Genomic DNA, 23,854 nt, shown 5'->3' with positions numbered 1-23,854 from the left:
CCCCACGTCACTCACTGGATATCACGCGGCAATAATAAACTAAACCAAACACCAAAAGTCCAAGGAGGACAGAAGGAACTGCAGATAGACATAGACATAGAAAATAGGTGCAGGAGGAGGCCATTCGCCCTTCGAGCCAGCACCACCATTTATTGTGATCATGGCCGATTGTCCCCATCAATAACCCGTGCCTGCCTTCTCCCCATATCCCTTCATTCCACTAGCCCCTGGTGCTCTATCTAACTCTCTCTTAAATCCATCCAGTGACTTGGCCCCCACTGCCCTCTGTGGCAGGGAATTCCACAAATTCACAACTCTCTGGGTGAAAAACGTTTTTTCTCACCTCAGTCTTAAATGGTCTCCCCTTTATTCTAAGACTGTGGCCCCTGGTTCAGGACTCGCCCAACATTGGGAACATTTTTCCTGCATCTGGCTTGTCCAGTCCTTTTATAATTTTATATGTTTCTATAAGATCCCCCTCATCCTTCTAAACTCTAATCTTTCCTCATATGACAGTCCCGCCATCCCAGGGATGCTGGTTTCCAAAAAAGGACACAAAAAAATGCTGGAGTTACTCAGCGGGTCAGGCAGCATCTCTGGAGAACTTGCATAGGTGAGGTGTGAAGAAAGGTACCGACCCGAAATAACAGTCTGAATTTCCCTTCAGAACTGTCCCTTCAGCCCACAACAGTGGTGAATCTCTGGAATTCTCTGCCACAGAAGGTTGTTGAGGCCAGTTCATTGGCTATATTTAAGAGGGAGTTAGATGTGGCCCTTGTGGCTAAAGGGATCAGGGGGTATGGAGAGAAGGCAGGTGCAGGATACTGAGTTGGATGATCAGTCATGATCATATTGAATGGCGGTGCAGGCTCGAAGGGCCGAATGGCCTACTCCTGCACCTAATTTCTATGTTTCCATGTAACACCCATACTAGCACTCCAGAAAGCCCCCCCCCCCCTCACTGGCCAATATTGGAATTGGTGGAGAAGTGGAATATTGCGTTGGGGGACCAGCCCTCCCGTGTGAGCATGGGACCCAACGGGTCCCACTTAGTCTAATACACAATAAAATTGAACACAAACATCTACCACAGCTAAAGCTCTGCAGATCACAGCCCCATGATGCCAAAGTCACCAAGCCAGAGATCGGAGCACTCCTCTCTGGCGACCCCCGGCAAGGGTTCGCCCGCTCCGCGATGGAAAAGTCCGCGCTGCGCCCGCTGCTGAAGCTCCGGGCCCGACTCCAGGAATGGCCACTCCAATCGAAGCTGTTAGGTCGCAAGGGAGGCGACATGGAAAAAGTCGCCTCTCCGTCGAGGAGGCGACCGAAAGTGGTTTTGCCCTCTCCCCCTGCCCCCCCCCCCCCCCCCCCCCCCCACACAGACACACCAAGAGACACCTAAACTAACATTAGACACACCAAAAAAAACAAAAAAGTCGAAATACCGAACACGCTGCTGGCGTTTTCATTAGTTCTCAGCATTGTAGTGAATCCGTTAGACAACGTCCAATGTCCGCAATGGGATGGAGGTGAATCGGACAGTACCCTAGCTTATGGAACTACCATTCAGAAGCCTGGTAACAGAGGGGAAGAAGCTGTTCCTGAGTCTGGTGGTGCGCACACTTTCAAGCTCCCATAACTACTGCTAGGCAGGAGCAGGGACAAGACTCTGGTCTGTGTGATGGACTGGGCTACATCCACAACTATTTACTATTTCTTGTGTAGGAAGGAATTGCAGATACTGGTTTAAACCGAAGATAGACCCAAAAAGCTGGAGTAACTCAGCGGGTCGGGCAGCATCTCTGGAGAAAAGGAATAGGTGACGTTTCAGGTCGAGACCCTTCTTCAGACTGATCTGATGAAGGGTCTCGACCCAAGACATTATCTATGTCTTTTCTCCAGAGATGCTGCCCGACCCGCAGAGTTTCTCCAGCTTTTTGTGTTTATCTTCTCTACAATTTCTTGTTTAGTTTGAATTGTTTGAATAGTTTTCAGCTGACTGCTATACTCAAGTGAAAATGTCTATCATTTTCCCATTATTCCTTTGTAGATTCCATTGACGGGTGTACAGCAAAAGTCCTCTTCAGCTGTCCGCAGAAAGGATTTTACTGCCTCTACAGCAAGTCCAGCTTCCTTCTCAACAGTCAGCAGCCTCAGCTGTGGATTTACATCATGTTCCTCTCCCAGCAGGTGAGTTCCTTACTTCAATACATCAGTCAAGTGGATAGTTGTCACATGGACCAAAGCACAAAAATATGGGACGGCTCAATTGGGATCATGTCTATTGATCATGTATAGAGATCATGGATCATGATCATGTGTAACGATCATGTATAGTGCTCCATAGTTTAGAGATACAGCACGGAAACAGGCCCTTCGGCCCACCGGGTCCGTGCCGGCCAGCGATCCCCGCACATTAACACTATCCTACACACACACAATTTTTACTAGGGACCATGGCCCTTTTCTAAACAGAGTGTACCAAGCCAATCCCAGCTCTCCAATCCGATCCTTGTAAACTCCGCTGAGTGTCAATCAAAAAATGTCCTTCCTCAAATTAGGGGACCAAAACTGCATCCAATACTCCAGGTGTGGTCTCATATGGCTCTCAGCATATGACAGTCATACGCCATTCCCTGCTCGGTCCTTGTAAACCTCCGCTGCACTCCCTCAATCGTAAAAATGTCCTTCCTCAAATTAGGGGACCAAAACTGCATCCAATACTCCAGGTGTAGTCTCGATAGGGCCCTGTACAACTGCAGAAGTTTGCTCCTATACTCAACTCCTCCTCTCGTTATAAAGGCCAACATGCCATTCGCTTTCTTCACTGCCTGTGTTTGCTTGTTGTTCACAGAGCGATTCCACGAGCCCTTTAACATCCTCACAAGACGCCTCAGTACGAGTCCTGAAAGCCCTCTGGGAGAAGGCACAGCTGAGGGGGACGCACAGCTTTGAGACGGCGATGACACAGACTATTCATTATCAGAAGGTGAACATTTTACAACATGCAATAACATTGCAAAGAGATCTAGTCAAACTGCAGCTCCATTCTGGGGAATGTTAACTCAACATAAAAACACAACATGTAGGAAGCAACTGCAGATGCAGACGGCTTAAACCGAAGATAGACACAAAAAAGCTGGAGCAGCTATGCTGCCTGACCCACTGAGTTACTCCAGCTTTTTCTGTCTATCTTTGATAAAAACACAATGCACTGGAGTAACGCCGTGCCTTTACTATGTATGACTATTTTATATACGTTTTACATATATTTTAAATATTTTTTATATATATAAAATAATGACCATTTTATAATTTTAGTCAGGGTAGGCAGTGCCTACTGTGCCTACCCTGACGGCACGTGCCTGCTTCAGACTGATCATACTGGGGAGGGGGTGGGGGGCCGAGAAAGCTGGAAAAGGGAAGTTGGGGCAGGACGAAGTCTGGAGAGTGATGGGTGGATAGAGGTGATGGGGGGGAGAGGGTTTGACCAGAAATGGCTCTCACGGTCACAGGGAGAATGTGCAAACTCCATGCAGACAACACCAGAGGTCAGGATCGAACCTGGGCCTCTGGCGCTCTGAGGCAGCAGCTCTACCAGCTGAGCCACTGTTACCCCTTTGTGTAAATAAGTGGTAAATGTATCAAATTGGCATGAGAGAGAGAATAGGCTGCATGGAAGTAAAGAGAGAATGGGGGCAATAGGATGTTCCTCTGGGCTGCCTCGGACCTGATGGGCCAAATGGCCAACCCCCATGTTCTAAGTTGTAACTACATTGCTCCAAGATGGCGCCCAACCCCGGCGACTATCTGCGTGCTGGCCACAGAAGCAGGTCTACAATCACATCTTACAATCGCTCCTCAATCCTAAATCTCTATTCCTACAGCAACGTTTCCTACTTTAACCATGATCTTCTTAAACTCCTCTCACAAAATGTTATTACCTTTATCCTGTATCTGGACGCTGTGGGTGGCTGGAGTGTAATCATGTATTGTCTTTCCGCTGACTGGTTAGCACGCAAGAAAAAGCTTTTCACTGTACCTCGATACACGTGACAATAAACTCAACTAAACTAAACTTCTTCTTCTTGCGTATGGCATGCACAGCCTAAAGTTGTAGGTCAACTTGTTCTATTTGATCTTTTGTTTGCGCATGTCGGGTTGATTGCATTAGCTGAAACAGGGCGGACCACGTGAAGGTTGCAATCTCCCACACTACTAAACGAAACTAAACTTTATGTTGAAGCGTTCATATTTGAGTGGATCAATCGGTATGTTTCCTTTGGTGTGTGAAGTGCCAGGACATTATGAATTTGCATTACAGTAATTGCAGCTTCAGGAACCAGAACATTAACATTTTAATTTGATTCTGGAGGCAAGGAACTGCAGATGCTGGTTGACATTAAAAAGACACAAAGTGCTGGAGTCATTTGGCGGGTCTGGCAGCATCTCTGTAGAACAAAGGGTCAGGGTGATTCACCAGTTGGGGATGGAGGGGGGGGGGGTGATGAAACTGGAAGGGTGGTGGGGGGGCAGGGCATATTCTGGTGAGTGATAGGTGGATACAGATGCAGGCTTCAACAACGACAAGTAGTGTAACTTCATGTAAAGTTCTTTACTAGCCATGAAGCACGGAGGCAAGAACAAAGCCTCTACATTACAACTAATCCTTATCAGAGTGTCCGCGCCACTCCCCGAATAGCACGCATGCGCTAGATCACATTCCACGGGAAGTCTGTATAAAAACCCGACATGGATCAGGAATATAGAGACTGATCTACATATACAGACGAGGGTAGAGGTTTGATTAAGTGGATGGTTAGACAAAGGTCAGTGGTGAAATGACAACAAATAAATAAAAGATAAGAATGGAAGACCAATGAAATATGTCCCCTTTTTTATCTCCTAATTTCCCTTTTAAATGTCCTGTATTTAGGTTTGCCGTTTACAATAACCAGTCTTTGCAAGGTGGTTTATTGTGAATCTGGTTGCTCGCACACAACTAGTACAAGTGCGCTCGTATTATCAGACTAATTCAATACGTTCTGAATAATTTAATTATTTTCAGTTCAAGATTCTTAAGGGGTTGGACAGGCTAGATGCAGGAAGATTATTCCCGATGTTGGGGAAGTCCAGAACTAAGGGTCACAGTTTAAGGATAAGAGGAAAGACTTTTAGGACCGAGATGAGGAAATCATTTTTTACACAGAGAGTGGTGAATCTGTGGAATTCTCTGCCACAGAAGGTAGTTGAGGTCACGGTTCATTGGCTATATTTAAGAGGGAGTTAGATGTGGCCCTTGTGGCTAAAGGGATCAGGGGGTATGGAGAGAAGGCAGGGATGGGATACTGAGTTGGATGATCAGCCATGATCATATCAAATGGCGGTGCAGGCTCGAAGGGCCGAATGGCCTACTCCTGCACCTATTTTCTATGTTTCTAAGATTATACATTGCCCCTTGCTCAGATTTAACTGATATTTAAAGCCCTGTCCCACTGTACGAGTTCATTCAAGAGTTCTCCCGAGTTTGCCCTGATTCGAACTCGGAGATTTACGGTAATGGCCGCTCGTAGGTACTCGGGGCTCTTGTGGACATTTTTCAACATGTTGAAAAATCTTCATGAGTCTTCCTGCTCACAGCGTTTCCCGAGTACCTGCCGTTAGCGTTACGAGCCGCTAAGAGACGTCCCCGAGCTCCGACGTACCCGCTACGTACATTCTACGTGCTTCCACGAGTTTGATTTTTTTTTAAACTCGGGAGAACTCTTGAATGAACTCGTACAGTGGGACAGGGCTTTGAGCCGGCAAACTGAAGAGATTTCTTTTTTTAATGATTTTATCGCCTCCCTGTATGTTGGAAAAAAAAATGAGGAAAATATCACTTAACAAAAGACCTGAATTGAATCAGGAAGTGACCTCTTCATCGAGTACTTTAGACTATAGACTTTGTAGATACAGCATGCAAACATGCCAATCGGCCCACCGAGTCCACGCCGACCAGCAATCACCCCGTACACTAGTACTATCCTACACACAGGGAACAATTCACAATTTTTACTGAAGCCAATAGACCTACAAACCTGCACGTCTTTGGAGTGTGAGAGGAAACCGGAGCGCCCGGAGAAAAGCCACCGGGGTCACAGAGAGAATGGACAAACTCCGTGCAGACAGCACCCATAGTCGGCATCGAACGCGGGTCTCTGGCGCTGTAAGGCAGTAACTCTACCGCTGAACAACTGTGCTGCCCACAAAAATAAACTGCGATGGTTTGCTTTGTAACAAAATAATATGGCTCTATCCCATGCTGGAGTAACTCTGACTGCAGAAGGGTCTCGACCTGAAACGTCGTTAAGGCTCGAGTCCATCCCTTCGCTCAAGGAATGGTGATAATTCTTTTAATCACTCTGATCGTGAGCTTTGTTCCTCTTTTTAATAAAAAAGTGTTTTTGGAGACGAAATATCATTTTATTCTAAGTAGAAGGTAGCTTCTGGCTCCAGCTCATGTTGAAACGCACTTTCCCAACATTTGGCTCTGTTCATGAACCTCTGCCAGACCATAAAACAGTTCCAGATGAATGCAGTGAATGCTTATTATTAGATTTACATCAATATTATCTCCAGGGTGCTTGATCAGCCAGTTTATTAATATTACAATGCCAGCAGGAATCCCAGTGCAGGAAGCAGAGATTTTAATTATGAATAACTATACAATTGAAATGCGTTGCTTATAAAATCCTGACCAGACTGTTATACAATTTTAAATTAATCTCCTCTCCATGTTATTTTACTCTTTCAGTGCAGGTTGGCTGTGGAGGTATCTGACCATCTCTAAGAGAAGGGTCCACATACATCCTCGACATACAGTCCCCTTAACTTCTCAAAGAGCATGGATCTTTAGATAAGAGTCGGAGGAGCAGTAAAAGAGGGAAAATCCAGAGAAGTAGAGAAACGACATTGATAGAAGTTGGGGATTTCAGCTCTCCCAATACTAACTGGTATCACCTCCACGTGTGCAGGAAGGACATGCAGGTGCTGGTTTACACCGAAGATAGACACAAAATGCTGGAGTAACTCTGACTGCAGAAGGGTCTCAACCTGAAACGTTGTTTCGGCTCAAGTCGATCCCTTCGCCCCAGAGATTCATCCATTCCTTCTCTCCGGAGATGCTGCCTGACCCGCTGAGTTACTCCAGCATTTTGTGTCTAGATATGACCCAGATATGACAGTTTCTTGCCAGCTGCTATCAGACAACTGAGCCATCCTATCACCAACTAGAGAGCGGTCCTGACCTACCATCCACCTCAACGGAGACCCATCGGACTATCTTTAATCGGACCTTACTGGACTTTATCATGCACTACCTGTTATTCCCTTTATCTTGCATCTCCACACTGTGATCGACTAGATTGTAATCTCAAGACAGTCTTTCCGCTGACTGGATGGCACAAAACAAACAAAGGATTTTCACTGTTCCTCGGTATACCTGACAATATACACAAGCCCAAACTAACTGTATAAATTAGATATGTTCCTGCATAACCACATTTGTCGATACAGGTACAGGTGGCACAGTGGCGCAGCAGTAGAGATGCTGCCTTTACAGCACCAGAGACCTGAGTTCGATCCTGACCTTGGGTACTGTCTGTGCGGAGTTTGTACCTTCTCCTTGTGATCGCGTGGGTTTTCTCCGGGTGCTCCAGTTTCCTCCCACACTCCAAGGATGTGTTGACGTGTAGATCAATTGGCTTCTGTACATTATCCCCCAGTATGTGGGATAGAATTAGTGTATGGGGTGATTGCTTGTCGGCACGGACTCGGTGGGCCGAAGGGTCTCTTTCCACAGTGTATCTCTGAAAGGGAGAACAGATAATGAGTTCAATTGGAGGTTTCATGTGCCAAACGCAGCTGGAACAACAGACTGAATGGCACCACGAGATAGAAGCAGCACAACAGGAATGAAAGCAGAAACATTCTTGTAATAAAAATATTAATGGAAGGGGACTATTAAAATGTAAATGTCAGTACCAATGGGGAGAAATTCCTGAATGGGCTTGGCCCAGACTGGGTTGACACGATGCCCAAACCACCCAGTGCCTTTCGCAGTAAACCCCCCGCAACATAAATACACCAGCATAGGGGGAGGCACGGTGGGGCAGCGGTAGAGCTGCTGCATCACCATGCCAAGCGACCCGGGTTCGATCCTGACCTCGGATGCTGTCTGCCTGGAGTTTGCACGCTCTCTCCCTGTGACCACGCGGCCTTCTTCCGGGTGCTCCGGTTTCCTCCCACATCTCAAAGACGTGTGGGTTTGTACGTTAATGGGCCTTCTGTAAAATTGCCCCTATTGTGTGTAGACACACTAGGGGCGAATAGGGATAGGTACCGGAATAGGGCTACATGGTGGTGTTGCTGCCTTACAGTGCTTGCAGCACCAGAGACATGGATTCCATCCTGACCATGGGTGCTGTCTGTACGGAGTTTGTACGTTCTCCCCGTGACCTTTCACACTACAAAGACGTACAGATTTGTAAGTTCATTCGCATAAATGCAAATTTGGTATAAATGTAAATTTGGTTTGGCATAAATAGTCCCTTAGGGTAGTGTGTGTGTATATAGGGTAGTGTGTGTAGGGTAGTGTTACTGTGCGGGGATCACTAGTCGGTGCGGACTCGGTGGGCCGAAGGGCCTGTTTCCCCGCTGTATCTCTAAACTAAACTAAACTAAAGTAAACTAAACACAGAAAGTATGAATGGGTGGGTGATGGTTGGCATGGACTCGGTGGGCTGAAGGCCCTGAACCTCTAAACTAAGCTGATTACATTTGTCATTCTATTTTTTATTTCTTTTCACGTAGTTAATTATGGGCAGCACAGTGGCACAGCTGGAGGAGCCCACATCCCAAAGACATGCGAGTTTATAGGTTAATTGGCCTCTGTAAAATTGGACAGGATCAACCTGTACATGGTCCATATCCCTCCATTCCCTTCATATCCTCGGGCCTATCCAAAAGTCTCTTAAATGCCACTATTGTATCTGCCTCCACCACCACCCCTGGCAATATGTTCAAAGCACCCACCACCCTCTGTGTAAAATCACTTGCCCTGCATATCTCTTATACACTTTGCCCCTCTCACCTTAAAGCTATGCCTTCTAGTATTTGATATTTGTATCCTGGGGGAAATGTTAGGACATTAGAACCGTCCAGCACAAGAACAGGCCCTTTGGCCCACAATGTCTGTGCCGAACATGATGCCAAGTCCTCCTCTCATCTACCTGCATGTAATCCATATCCCACCATTCTCTGCATATCCACGTGCCTATCCAACAGTCTCTTAAATGCCGCTACCGTATCTGCAGTTCCTTCCTATACATAATTAGATTTTAGTTTAGTTTAGAGATACAGCGTGGAAACAGGCCCTCTGGCCCACCGAGTCTGCATCAGCCAGTGATTCCCGCACATTAACATTACCCAACACACAGATTTTTTACATTTATACCAAGCAAATTAATCTGCAAAGCGGTACGTCTTTATAGTGTGGGGGGAAAAACGAAGATCTCCGAGAAAACCCACGCAGGTCACGGGGAGAACGTACGAACTCTGTACAGACAGGATCGAACCCGGGTCTCTGGCGCTGCAAGTCAGCAACTCCACCACTGCAATACCGTGCTGCCCTGCACGTAGTTTTGAAATGCCCAACATACCTTTATTGATTTGGACACTTTGTCAGAGATGGACCTGTGTTAGGGCAGGAGTGGGGTCACTTCTGGCATTCTCTGTATTGCAATATATCAAGATAACAGGTAATACCCATCAAGATAAAGCTAATAGCAGGCATGTTATATATATGTAAACGCTAGACAGGTAACATGCTTCAACAAGCCAAAACACTTGCAAGACGTGCATAGCTTACAGCCCAATGGCATGACCATTGAATTCTCCAACTTTAGCTAACTAAATACCCTCCCTCTCCCTCTCTCTCTTCTTCACCCATATACCCACCCCCCCCCCCCCCCCCCCCCCCCCCCCCCCCCCCCCCCCCCCCCACCCCCCCCCCCCCCCCATGTACCCCCACCCCCCTTCCCTTCCTATCCCCTACATTCCTTCCTCTAGCTTCACAATTCGCAAGTTTTCAATCCTTTTGTTCACACCTTTTGGCTGGTGTCCAACTATCTGCCTCTCCATCCCTCCCCCCCCCCCCACCCCTCACCTATCATCTACCCTGTGTCTCGTCTCTCCCAGCATTCTCTCCCCTCCCTCCCCCCATTACAATCGGTCTCCTATCCATGTTCTCCAGAGATGCTGCCTGACCTGCTGCCCGACTTACTCCAGCGGTCTGTGCCTTTTTTTTTGTAAACCGGCATCTGCAGTTCTTTGTATTTACGTATTTCCCCACGTTCCAAGGAATAAAAACCTTAGATTACCCAACGGGTCCCTGTAGCTCTAGGTCGCGAGTCCTGGCAACAGCCTTGTAAATCTTCTCTGCACCCGGCCCAGCAGTAACAAGAAAAGAGAATCGCAAATGTGATCTCAAGGCCTTTTGAACGAAACAGCCTGACAGGTTCTATTATTGTCATTTATGAGAAACTTGGAACATACACCAGACAAAGGTTGGTTTTCAGTGATGAAAAATGATGGATGGTAACAACCATTAAACGAAGATTAGTATTTAATCTTTTTAATTAGAAATTCATCTTTAATTGATTATTGTGAATTATATACTGACACATATCAAACTCCAAGCAGCTTTTTGCATCTATCTACTAAATGTAAACATCTATTTTGCTCTATTCCAATTTTGCAATGACTAGACGTGATTACCAACATTCTTCTTCCAAAGACAACTTTGAATTAGTTATTGAAGGATGCAACTGAAAATGACTGAAAGTTGGAGGAAGTTGACTGAACTTTATTGCCTTCCGTCACAGTGGGAAACATTGATTCCTCTGTGGGGGATGTTCGTGTTAAATTCTATCGTGTTGCGTTCATTTTATTTTATTTGTGTGGCTGCATGGTCTCAAATTTCACTGCACCAATTGGTGTACGTGACAATAAATGTAACTCGAGCTTCAACTTGAACATGAATATACGTTAATAATTAGTATAATGTCTTCCCTCTGTTAAGAGGCTTTTACATAAGTGCATGGATGCACAGGTAACAGAGGGATCATGTGCAGACAGAGGAGATGAGCGTAACTTGGCATTGAGTTTGGCACAGACACTGTGGGCCTGCGCTGTACTGTTCTATATTCTTAGTTGATACAAAGGCTAGCCATGATAACTTTTTAATGTCATTTGAATAGGATCTGGACAGCCTGCAGATGCACCTCGCCGAGGTGAGGTTTTTTGACCTGTTTGGCTACAGTGAGGAAGTGGGAAGGTGGCAATGTTTCATGTGCAATAACCCAGAGAAGGCAGCAGGTAAGAACATCTCTGTTGTATGGAGCGGTAGTGTAGTATAGAGCAACACCTCAGTGGTGCCGGCGATTGGTTGGAACTGTTGGCACAACGCGTAACCCAGCCTCCTTTCCACTGACTCCATTTGGTTGGCATGGTGGCGCAGCGGTAGAGTTGCTGCCTTGCCCGGGGGCTGTCTGTAGTGAGTTTGTACGTACTCCTGGTGACCTGCGTGGGTTTACTCCGGGTGCTCCGGGCTCCTCCCACATTCCAAAGACGTACAGGTTTGTAGGTTAATTGGCTTCGGTAAAAATTTTAAATTTCCCCAAGTGTGTTGGATAGTGCTCGTGTACTTCACTGCTCAGCACGTACCGGTGGGCCAAAGGGCCTGTTTCTGCGCTGTATCTCTGAACTAAACTGAACTATCTACTCTTCATGCTGCCTCGGCAAGGCCACCAGCATAATCAAGGACCAGTCTCACCCCAGTTGCTCCCTCTTCTACCCTCTCCCGACATGCAAGAGGTTCAGAAGTTTGAAAACACGCACTTCAAGATTCAGGGACAGTTTCTTCCCAGCTGTTCTCAGGCAACTGAGTCATCCCCTCATCTGCGAGAGTGCGGTCCTGTCCTTGCATCTACCTCATTGGAAACCTTCGAACTTTCTGTGTGGAGTTTGCACATTCTCCCTGCGACCACGTGGTGCTCCGGTTTCCTCCCACATCCCAAAACCGTGCGGATTTGAGGGTTAATTGTCCCTGGTGCGTAGGGAGTGGATGAGAGAGTGATCGATGGTCGGCGTGGACTTTTTGGGCTGAAGGGCCCGTTTCCGCTCTGTATCTCTAAAACTGTATCTGGAACATGCAAAAGGAAATGTGAGATGAGGAATGGAGGGATCAAGAAGGGGACTGAGGTCTTCTTTTCGTGTCCATCTTGTCACAAATGTTGACCTCGCTGTCATCGTCCGTCCTGAAAATGACGCCAGCTTCCGGCGACAATCAGTGGAAGCCATCACTTGTTGCAATAGATGATGGTGGTAGCAGAATTAGCTCGGGATACTTCCAGTTATCAGCCCCGCAACGTGGACACTTCTGCTATGGGGCCGGGGACTGAGATAAAAAAATATATAATGTTCAGAAATGTGTGATGTTCAGAAAATATAACATTGAGGTAATTTTAAGGTGAAGTTGTTATTTTTTTGTTTTATTTATTAGAAGTACACTACATTACAATAATACAAGCCAAATATAACATTACATTTATTGTACAATTTCATTTTTTAAGCTTTAAAAAGAGAAAAAAGTTAAAGAAAGTGAGAAAGAATCGTGATAGTGTGAAAAAGTGATCAAAAAGAAAGACCCATTAAGCAAAGAGTTAGGGGAAAAATGTTTTTAAGGTGAGGGGAAAAGATTAACTAGGAACCTAAGGGGTAAAGTTTTTACACAAAGGGTGGTGGGTACATGGAACGAGCTGCCAGAGGAGATAGTTGAGGCATAATATTTGGACAGGTACATGGATAGGACACGTTTAGAGGGTTATGGGCTAAGGCAGGTGGGATTACTGTAGATGGGGCATGTCGGTCAGTGTGGGCTCGTTGGGCCGAAGGGCCTGTTTCCACGCTGTATGACTCTTCAGAAAATATAATGTTCAAAGATATATGGAGACATAGAAAATAGGTGCAGGAGTTGGCCATTTGGCCCTTCGAGCCAGCACCACCATCATGGCTGATCATCCTGCTTTCTCCCTATATCTCTCGATTCCGTTAGCCCTAAGAACTATACCTAACTCTCTCTTGAAAACATCCAATGAATTGGCCTACACTGCCTTCTGTGGCAGAGAATTCCACAAGTGGGAATATGGTTCAGAAATGTGCATCTATGGTATTAGGAACAACGGTCAGACAAAAACTCAGAAATCTTATATTTTAAAATAAAATGAAGGAATTGGTTATACTTGTTGGGTTTTGGGGCACTAGCTTCTGTTTCATTGAGGTTGAGGATGGGTTACACAGCGGAAGGATCAGTCCCCAACGAACAATGAATACTCTTCATTCTTCATTGTTCCCCTGGTGTAAGCTGGGGCCCAGTTCATCGCAGCTGAAGGATAAACAAGTCAGTCTGGTCAACAAGTTAGTAACTGGAGCTCCATCAAAACACTATCATCAGCAAAGGAACAAAGGAAGATTGAGACATTCTACGCCGAGGTTTGTTCAATTGGCACGGACCGTCGAACAACAGAAGAATCCAAAATAACAACTTTTTGAGAGGAAGAGGGTAAATATTTGAAACGTAAAATTGGCAGTGGTCAGGGAGTGGAATGGGACTCAAGAGCATCAACAATTAGCGTGTTGGGGCGGGCTGCACGAGCTAAAATGCCTCCTTGTTGGAAAGTTATATGATCCTGTATATCTACTGCTTGTCGAGTCCACACACAAGATTAGAATACACTCCTCGGCATCTGCACGCAACGGTGTCTGTCTTGGTGCTTCTTGTGCGTGGTGGTGGAAAGATTGGTGGAAACAGGGCCGCGACGTGAACGCTCTTTCCTTGACCCCCCCCCCCCTCCAATCCGTGATCATACGGACAATTCATATCTCGGCAATTCGGAGCGGGTCGTGAATCTACTGAATGGGGCATGGGCTGCGAGGACGGGCTGACCCAGTATACGGCGGGATGTAGCTCAGCTACAGAAATGGGCGGAGGAATGGCAGTTGGAGTTTAATCCAAGCAAGTTTGAGACGGTGCACTTTGGGAGGTCGAATGCCAAAGGGAAATAGACGATTGATGGCATGAGCCTCTACACCATTGATGTACAGAGCGATCTTGGGGTCCAAGTCCATAACTCTCTGAAAGTGGGAAGACAGGTAGATTGAGTAGAAAGGGAGGTGTATGTTATGCTGCCTTTATAGGCCAGGGCTTTGGATATAAGAGTCAGAACGTCATGACGCAGCTTTATAAGACTTTGGTGAGGCTGCATTTGGAGTATTGCGAGCAGTTCCGGTTGCTCCATTACAGGAAAATTGTCAAGGCTTTGAAAAGGATGCAGAGGAGGTTTGCAAGGATGCAGCCTAGGTCAGAGGTTACAGGGAGAGGTCAGGGATGGGTTTTTTTTTGGAACATCAGAGGTTGAAGGGAGGCCTGATATAAGCATGTGAGAGGCACAGATAGTCAGAACCTTCAATCCCATGGTGGAAAATCAAATATACTAGATTTAGTTTAGTTTAGTTCATTATCATGTGTACCGTAGTCCAGGGAAAAGCTTTTTTGTTGGGTGCTATCCAGCCAGTGGAAAGACTATATATGTGATTACAATCGAGACGTCCACAGTGCACAGATACAAGATAAAGGGAATAATGTTTAATGCAAGATAAAGTCTAGTAAAGTCCGATTAAAGAGAGTCCACCATTGAATGGTGGAGTAGATGATGGGCCGAATGGCCTAATTCTGCTCCTATGACGTGAATTTAATGAAGCATTTACTAAGACACAAGTACTGGAATCTCAAGGCTTAGACATAATGCAGGTTTATAGTTTTAGCTTTTTTTAGTTTTAGAGATACAGCGCGGAAACAGGCCCTTCGGCCCACCGGGTCTGCTCTGACCAGCGAACCCCACACTGTCCTACACCCACGAGGGACATTTTTTAAAACATTTACCAAGCCAATTAACCTACAAACCTGTACTCCTTTGGAGTGTGGGAGGAAACCGAAGATCTCGGTGAAAACCCACGCAGGTCACGGGGAGAACGTACAAATTCCGTACGGGCAGCACCCGTAGTCGGGATCGAACCCGGGTCTCCGGCGCTGCATTTGCTGTAAGGCAGCAACTCTACCGCTGCGCCACCGTGACCGCCCTAACATAGATAGGTGCAGAATATAGATGGGTGCGTGGGCATGGTGGGTCTGTTTTCGGGGCTCTCTACCTAGTGTGACTTGAATTTAATGCCAGAACTGCGTTCTCATTTCAAATGCCATTTTCATTGGATTGATCGTTGCCAAGAACATGTTTTCCTTGCCTGGGATTCCTGCGGTTTCATCTCCACCATGCAGCCTGCTTGGACGTGATGTAGTTTGTGAATGGGCTGCTTGTATTGCCAATCCTCAGTAGACCTCTTTGAGCCAGTAAGTGGAAACAAACACAATCCTAAGAACTTTTTTGTTTGGTTTATCTGCAAATCATTAGTCAAATCATTAAAATATTAAATCTGCAATCGGAAATTGGCCGATAAAAATCCTTAGAAAAGATTATAGTGGTTTAATTAATGACATTGTGTTTAAATAAAGACATAATTTAGGTTAAATTTGTACTTTAGTTTGGAGAGGAGCCTCAGTTATTTCTTTGGCATGCTTAGCCAGTGAATTTACAGTTTCTCTTTGACCGAACCACAGGTAATGAGGAATAGAATTTACTAAAAAGTTATCAATCTCAGTTTAGTTTAGTTTAGAGATACAGCGTGGAAACAGGCCCTTCGGTCCACCGAGTCCGCACTGACCAGCGATCCCGCACATTAACACTATCCCTCACACACTAGGGACAATTTTCACACTTATACCAAGCCAATTTACCTACAAACCTGTACGTCTTTGGAGTGTGGGAGGAAACCGAAGCTCTCGGAGAAAACCCACGCAGGTCACGGGGAGAACGTAACAAACTCCATACAGATAGTCTCTGCACTATTTCCAGAAAGCCTGTCCCACAATCTGTAAAACGGTCTCTGTGAATAGAGAAGTGACAGATCAAGGTTTCCCTGGTCTTTGTCTGTCAGTACTTTGAGATGATCAACTCCGCAGCCAGCTTGGTGACCTCATTGGCGCCCGCAAGGCCTCACGCCCCCCCCCCCCTCTTTGCTTCAGAGGCTGGAGATTACAATGTTTCACAATGACTTACATTACAATGTTTTAATTGTGAATGTTTTATCCTGTGACCTTTAGTATGGATTTTTCCACATCTTGTGATGGCTGAGAACTGGAGTCAGTCTGATCAAAGCGCAGGCAATTATTGTCATATAGTCACCTCACATCTTCAGTGCTTGATATATCGAGTCTCCGCTAAAAACATAGAAACAGAAACATAGAAAATAGGTGCAGGAGGCCATTCGCCCTTCGAGCCAGCACCGCCATTCGTTGTGATCAAGGCCGATGGTCCCCAATCAATAACCCCTGCCTGCCTTCTCCCCATATCCCTTGATTCCACTAGCCCCATAGAGCTCTATCTAACTCTCTCTTAAATCCATGCAGTGACTTGGCCTCCACAAAGCCTGTCTCACAATCTGTTAAACGGTCTCCAAACTAAAGGTTTTAGCTTTAAGCAATGCAGCATGGAAACAGGCCCTTCAGCCCACAGAGTCCACGCCAACCATCGATCGCACTAGTCCTATGCTATCCCACTTTCACACCCACTCCTTACACTCTAGAGGTGATTTTCAGAGGCAAATTAACTTACAAACCCACACGTCCTTGGGATGTGGGAGGAATCCGGAGCACCTAGAGAAAGCCCACATGGTCACAGGGAGAACGTGCAAACTCCACACATACAGCGCCCAGGGTCAGGATCGAACCCAGGACTCTGGCGCTGCGAAGTAGCAACTCTACTGCTGCACCACCGTTTTTGTCTTCATGTAACAAGTTATTCAGATATTCTAAACAAATCAAAGAGTGTAGAAAATTGGCCTCCGACTATCTTTGTGACTGACGGATTCTGGATACTGACCATGGAAATAAATAGTTACCTCTGGAACCGTTGTACTTTAACGCTGAATTTCAAATCTTTTCCACTGATGAAAAGTCTCCTGCCGTGTCCCATTATTCCGAGAGTCAGCACTGTTAGTGTTTCCGAAAATCCCAATATCCCTCTGCATTATATCATCTTGGAAGCTGCAAGCAAGTCCTTTTTGGCATTGAGTTTCAGGACAAATCAATCCCAATAGTAATGAAGCAAATTAATTAGGAACTCTTGTCAGACTTCACATCTCAAACTCTCACTTAATATTCTAAAAAGCGGCGGCAGAGAGTTGTCACTAGGTTAATAGAATAATCGCTACCCTGGCCTATGTGGGCCTGGGCTGGTGAGTGAGGGTAGCTGTTGGGATAATGCTCATCATACTTACAGAACAATCACCTTGACTTGGCTACATGCCCAGTAAACACAATAATCCAGAGGTTAGTTGACCTCAGGTTGGCATTAAAGAAAGAAACTAAAACACATCTGCTCGAGAGAAAGGACTTTTAGTGGTATAAAAAGTATCATAGACAGAGAGAGCTGCAGTAATTAGGAACTAACAGTCATACAGTGTGTAGGAACTGCAGATGCTAGTTATACACTGAAGATAGACACAAAATGCTGGAGTAACACAGTGGGACAGGCAACATCTCTGGAGAGAGTCTGAAGAAGGGTCTCGATCCAGAACGTCACCCAACCCTTCCCTCCAGAGATGCTGCCTGTCCCACTGAGCATTTTGTGTCGATCTTAGAATCAGAGTCACCTCGAGTCCACTGTGGAAACAGGCCCTTCAGCCCACCAAGTCCACGCCGACCATTCATCACCCATTCACACTAGTTCTATGCTATCCCACCACTCCCTACACACGAGAGGCAATTTTAGAGAGGGCCAATTAAACTACGAGCCCGCAGGAATTTGCGATGTGGGAGCAAACCGGAGCACCTGGAAGAAACCCACGTGGTCACAGGGAGAACGTGCAAACTCCACCCATACAGCACCCAAGGTCAGAGTTTCTGGCGCTGTAAGGTAGGTGGGACTAGTGTGGCCGGTATGGATGAGTTGGGCCAAAGGGCCTGTTTCCATCCTGTGTGACTATGGCTGTGACTCTATGACTGACGGTCCATGTTTAACACTCTTTCAACAGTTGTAAATGAGGACGGCCAACCACTCATCGAGGGCAAGCTGAAGGAAAAGCAGGTGCGATGGAAATTTATAAAGAGATGGAAGACTCGGTACTTCACATTGGCTGGCAATCAGCTTCTATTCCGTAAAGGAAAATCAGTAGGTAGATGTTTGCAATTCCATAGATCAACTTATTTAATGAAGCATCGTAGCCCATGAATGAATTCTCACCAAATTATATATCTTGGTCACAAAATTCATGAGTGATAGGAGCAGAATTAGGCCATTCGGCCCATCAAGTCTACTCCGCCCATTCAATCGTGGCTGATCTATCTCTCCCACCTGAACCCCATTCTCCTGCCTTCTCCCCATAACCCCCAGACACCGTACTGATCAAGAATCCATCTATCTCTGCCATAACTTGGCCTCCACAGCCTTCTATACCTCACTATACCAAATTTCACCTGTAGTTGGAAATGTTACTTTAACAGCAATTTTTTTGCTGCATAACTCTCGTCATCTTTAAAAATAAAGTAAACCATTGGTACTGGAACATAGAACAGCGTGGAAAGTTAATTGTCACAAAAAAGCTGTGGCCAAGTCAAATGATATTTTTAAGCAGAGATTGATAGTCATAGAGCGATACAGCGTGGAAAACAGGCCCTTCAGCCCAACTTGCCCACATTGACCAACATGTCCCAGTTACACTAGTCCCACCTGCCTGTGTTTGGTCCATATCCCTCCAAACCTGAAGCAGGGTCTCGACCTGAAACATTGCCAGTCTGAAGCAGGATCTCGACCTGAAACGTCGCCAATTCCTTCTCTCCATAGATGCTGCCTCACCCGCTGAGTTACTCCAGCATTTTGTGTCTACCTTCAATTTACCAGCATCTGCAGATCTTTCTTAAACAAACTATCCATGTTCCTGTCTAACTGTTTCTTAAACGTAGGGATAGTCCCAGCCTCAACCTCCACCTCTGGCAGCTTGTTCCATGCACCCACTGCTCTTTGTGTGAAAAAGCTACCCCTCGGATTCCTATTAAACCTTTTTCCCCTTCACCTTGAGAGGTGTCCTCTATGTCCTCTATGTCCTCGATTCACCAGATTCTTGATTAGTACGGGTGTCAGGGGTTAAATTATCTGTGTTAATTACATTTCCATAGATTGTCACCTTGTCGTGGTGGAGAAGCTTGTGTGGTCCTGAGATCCTGAGAGCGATGCCGTCTGGAGCTATGCTCCTGGTAGGGCCACCCATGGAGGTAAGGTTGAGGGGAAGGTCTCTGACAAGGAGCAATCCAACCAAGACCTCAACAGTGGAACAGGCGGAGGTTGACGGCTGACCTTAGTGGAGCGTCACAACGGCTGGGAAGGCAGATGAAGGCTGCAGCAGAAAAGGGTCTCCAATCGTCTAGGACTCCATGCCATTGGATCTTGACCCAGATCTGTCAAGGAACGTGGGGTGGTTGTCTGTGCACCAGTCTCCCCACGTTAAACAAAGTCACGCACAGGCCTCCTCCAACCCTGGAGACAACCATGATCAACCACAACCGAAGGGGTCTAAGAAGATAATTACATTTCTATCCTTGAGGGAAAAAAAGACAAAAAATGATTACGTTGGCAATAAAATGTTGCAATGGAGAATAATCATAGACCTATATAGCATGAAAACAGGCCCTTCAGCCCATCTTGTCCCTACCAACCAAGTTGGCACCCTGGGCAAGTTCCCATGTACCTGCATTTTGGCCCATAACCCTCTAAACCCTTCCTATTCCATTTTGGTGTCCAATGTCATGTAAAAAAGTCATAATTGTGGTCCCGTGGTCCCAACCATGGGGGAAAATGGAGGAGGATAGACCAAATGTGGTGCCTTCCATGACAGTGATGAATGCTGTGGTGGATGTTTGTGTTAATTTTTTATTGTGTATTGTGTGTCCTTTTTTTATTGTGCCGCTGCTGGCAAATTCATTTCACTGCACCTTATGTGCAAGTGACGAATGAAACTTGGCTTGACTTAATAATTCAATGGCTTGCTCTGGCAGCTCATTCCAGTTACAGACTACCGTCCTATTGGAAAGGTTGCCCCTGGGTCTGCTTAAATATCTCCCCTCTCAGTTTAAGCTGCGCCCTCTAGTTTTAGAATCCTCTACCCTGGGTGAAAGACTGTGGCCGTTAACTTCATCTGCGCCCCTCATATGTTGAAATCACACCAACGCCAACCAAATAATGAAAATATAAATAAAACAAGCACATAAAAACGTCTTGTGCAGGAAGGAACTGCAGAGATTGGTTTAAACTGAAGATAGACGCAAAAAGCTGGAGTAACTCAGCGGGACAGGCAGCATCTCTGGAGAGAAGGAATGGGTGGCCTTTCAGGTCCGAGACCCATCTGCAGAATAATTAGAGAAAAGGGTAACGAGGGCTATAGATGATGAAGTAGGGATCTAAACGAACAATGAATGAGTGGAATGAATAGTTTATTGGCCAAGTATTCACATACAAGGAATTTGCTTTGGTGCTCTGCCCGCAAGTGACAACATGACATACAGTGATAATTAGGAATGACACATAAAAACATTAAACATTAATATAAACATTATTAAACATGTGGATTTAAATAAAATACCAGAGCAAAATGAAAGGTATGCTAAAAAGTAACAATGGATAAATGAAAACAGGCCATTGTTAGCTGTTTGTTGGGTGTGAAACGAGAAGCTGTTGGGTTGGGTGTGGGAGGGTTAGAGAGGGAATGCCGGGGTTATTTGAAGTTAGGAGAATTCAATATTCGTACCACTGGACTATAATGTGGCCAAGCGAAATATAAAAAAAACATCCCATCTAATTCTATTCTGCTAATTGTTAGTTGCTTCCTTGCCTTTCAGAAAGATGACCCTGACGACTGCCCGATTGAACTCAGCAAAGTGCAAAGTGTGAAGGTTGATCGCCAAGAGCGGAGAGAGAGCGGGGTCTTCCTCGAGCCTTTTGAAATCTTCACCGATAACCAAAACGTACATCTTCAAAGCAAAGGACGAGAAGAATGCTGAGGAGTGGCTGCAGTGCATTAATGTTGCCGTGGCTCAGGCAAGAGAAAGAGAAAACCGAGAGGCAACCACGTACTTATGAAGGGAGGAGGGAGAACGCCGTTAACATCGGCTAGCGATAAAGTGGATACACCGGATGTGGAGAGGATGTGACCACTAGTGGGACGGAGAGTCTAGGACCACAGGTCAGAGCCTCAGAATTGAAGGACGTTCCTTTAGGAAGGAGATGAGGAGGAATTTCTTTAGTCAGAGGGTAGTGAATCTGTGGAATTCTTTGCCACAGATGGCTGTGGAAGCCAAAATTGATATTTTTAAGGCAGAGATAGATAGATTCTTTATTAGAGTCGGGAATTTTGGGGAGAATGCAGGAGAATGGGGTTAAGAGGGAAAGACTTGATGGGCCGAATGGCCTAGCTCTGCTCCTATCACTTGAAAATAACCATCCTGATGAATCACTACAGTACACAGTAGAAATAAGGAACTGTAGATGTTGGTTTATTCAAAAGGATACAACATGCTGGAGTAACTCAATGGGTCAGGCAGCATCTCTGGAGAAGTTCCTAAGTTCCTGAGTTATAGGACCAGCATCTCTCCCTCTCAACCTCAGTCTCCTGCCTTCTCCCCATCACCCCTCACACCTGTACCAATCAAGAACATGGATAGGTGATATTTCAAGTTGGGACCATTCAGTCTGGAAAAAGAGTTTCTGATCCAAAATGTCACCTATCCATTAGATCGACACAAAGTGCTGGAGTAACTCAGCGGGTCCGGCAGCATCTCCGGAATAGGTGACGTTTTGTGTCGGGTCCATTCTTCATTTCATCAGACTGACCTATCCATGTTCTCCAGAGATCCAGCCTGAGTCGATGAGTTACTCCAGCACTTTGAGGCCTTATTTCGTATGTAGATTCGGCAGACCTATAGAATAATTTGTCATAAAGTGAAAACAGGTCCTTCGGCCCAACTTGCCCACATCGGCCAATGTGTCCCATCTATGCTAGTCCCATCTACCTGCATTTTGCCCATATCCCTCTAAACCTGTCTTGCCCATGTATCTATCTACCTGTTTCTTAAACATTGAAATAGTACGTGCCTCAACGACCTCCTCTGGCAGCTCGTTCCATACACACACCCCCCTTTGCGTGAAGAAATTATCCCTCAGATTCCTATTAAATCTTTCCCCCCTCCCTCACCCAAAACCCATGTCCTCTGATTCTCAATTCCCCAACTCTGGGCAGGAGGCTTGGGGCACCTATCCGATCTACTCCTCTCACGAGAGGAATGTCTTACAGTTAGTTCACATAACTAATCAAGATGATTTGCCAGGATGTCTTAATCTTGAAACGAGAGAGAGTAATTGTGGTGGGAGAGAGTAACTGCAGGTGGGGTGGCATTCACCTGTTCACTGCCAAGTTTTCACTATTGGCCATGACCTGAGTATACACGGAGTGGCACTGAACAGGTTAAATATTATCATCTGGTAAAATGACATCAAAAATGTCAAATCAACAGTACTATAGAAGCATATAAAAGGCATTGGACAGGATAGATGCAGGAAAAAGTCCAGAACCAGGGGTCACAGTTTAAGAATAAGGGGTAAGGCATTTAGGACTTCTTCTAGCATATGGCGTGCACAGCCTGAGGTTGTAGGACAATTTGTTCTATTTGATCTTATTTGATTGTGCACGCCAGGTCGATTGCATTCATCATAGCAGGACAACCACGTGAAGGTTGCAATCTCCCACCCCCATTTCGGACTGAGATGAAGTAAAACTTTTTCACCCAGAGAATTGTGAATCTGTGGAATTCTCTGCCACAGAAGGCAGTGGAGGCCAATTCACTGGATGTTTTCAAGAGAGGATTAGATATAGCCCTTAGGGCTAACAGAATCAAGGGAAATGGGGAGAAGGCAGGAACGGGATACTGATTTTGGATGATCAGCCATGATCATAGTGAATGGCGGTGCTGATTCGAAGAGTCGAATGGCCTACTCCTGCATCTATTTTCTATGTTTCTACAATGAACTGGAACAAGCACCTAGATGAATGATTACAGCACGTGATTTTAAAATAACTCAACTGTTTATATCGTTTTGTATTTCTGATTTCTCTTTAATTGTAGCAATTGGCTGCATGTTCCACTGTGTAGATATTTTGCAGATATGCAGAACTGGAAATTTTTGTTCCTTACAATAAAAAACAAAATCCCTCATTCCATCATGGACTATCTATTTTTTGATTGCGTTATTTTCATGAATGGAGTTTCTGGAAGAAAACACCATGAGGGAACGTGTCTCATGTTAAGGATGAAGTCCATGGATTTTCTGGACCTGATCCCACCCTGCTCCCGTAAATTGAAATGGACACCTGATTAAACTTTCTGCATGTCGGAAAGAACTGCCGATGCTGATTTACACCAGAGATAGGCACGGAATGATGGGGTGATTCAGCGGGACAGGCAGCATCCCTGGAAAAAAAGGAATAGGTGAAGTTTCAAAACGAGACCTTACTTTAGACTGAAGGAGGGGGTCTCGACCCAAAACGTCACCCATTCCTTCTCTCAGAGATGCTGCCTGTCCCGATGAGTTAA

General features: G+C 45.7%; 1 protein-coding gene across 1 annotated transcript in view; it reads left to right on the top strand.

The window, feature by feature from the left end:
• LOC129703665 (ventricular zone-expressed PH domain-containing protein homolog 1-like) overlaps positions 1-23,476 on the top strand; it is a 136,236-nt gene extending 112,760 nt beyond the window's left edge. Inside the window, 6 exon segments of the mRNA XM_055646304.1 lie at positions 2,051-2,190; positions 2,855-2,989; positions 11,301-11,418; positions 18,250-18,386; positions 21,107-21,223; positions 21,225-23,476. Of these exon segments, the coding sequence (XP_055502279.1) occupies positions 2,051-2,190; positions 2,855-2,989; positions 11,301-11,418; positions 18,250-18,386; positions 21,107-21,223; positions 21,225-21,347 (770 nt within the window). The 3' untranslated portion in view covers positions 21,348-23,476.
• Positions 23,477-23,854: the final 378 nt, after the last annotated feature.

The sequence above is a fragment of the Leucoraja erinacea genome, chromosome 14 (assembly GCF_028641065.1).
Source record: "Leucoraja erinacea ecotype New England chromosome 14, Leri_hhj_1, whole genome shotgun sequence".
Classification (NCBI taxonomy): domain Eukaryota; kingdom Metazoa; phylum Chordata; class Chondrichthyes; order Rajiformes; family Rajidae; genus Leucoraja; species Leucoraja erinaceus.
The sequence above is the reverse complement of the archived record's forward strand: the minus strand, read 5'-3'. Positions and strand labels throughout refer to the sequence as shown.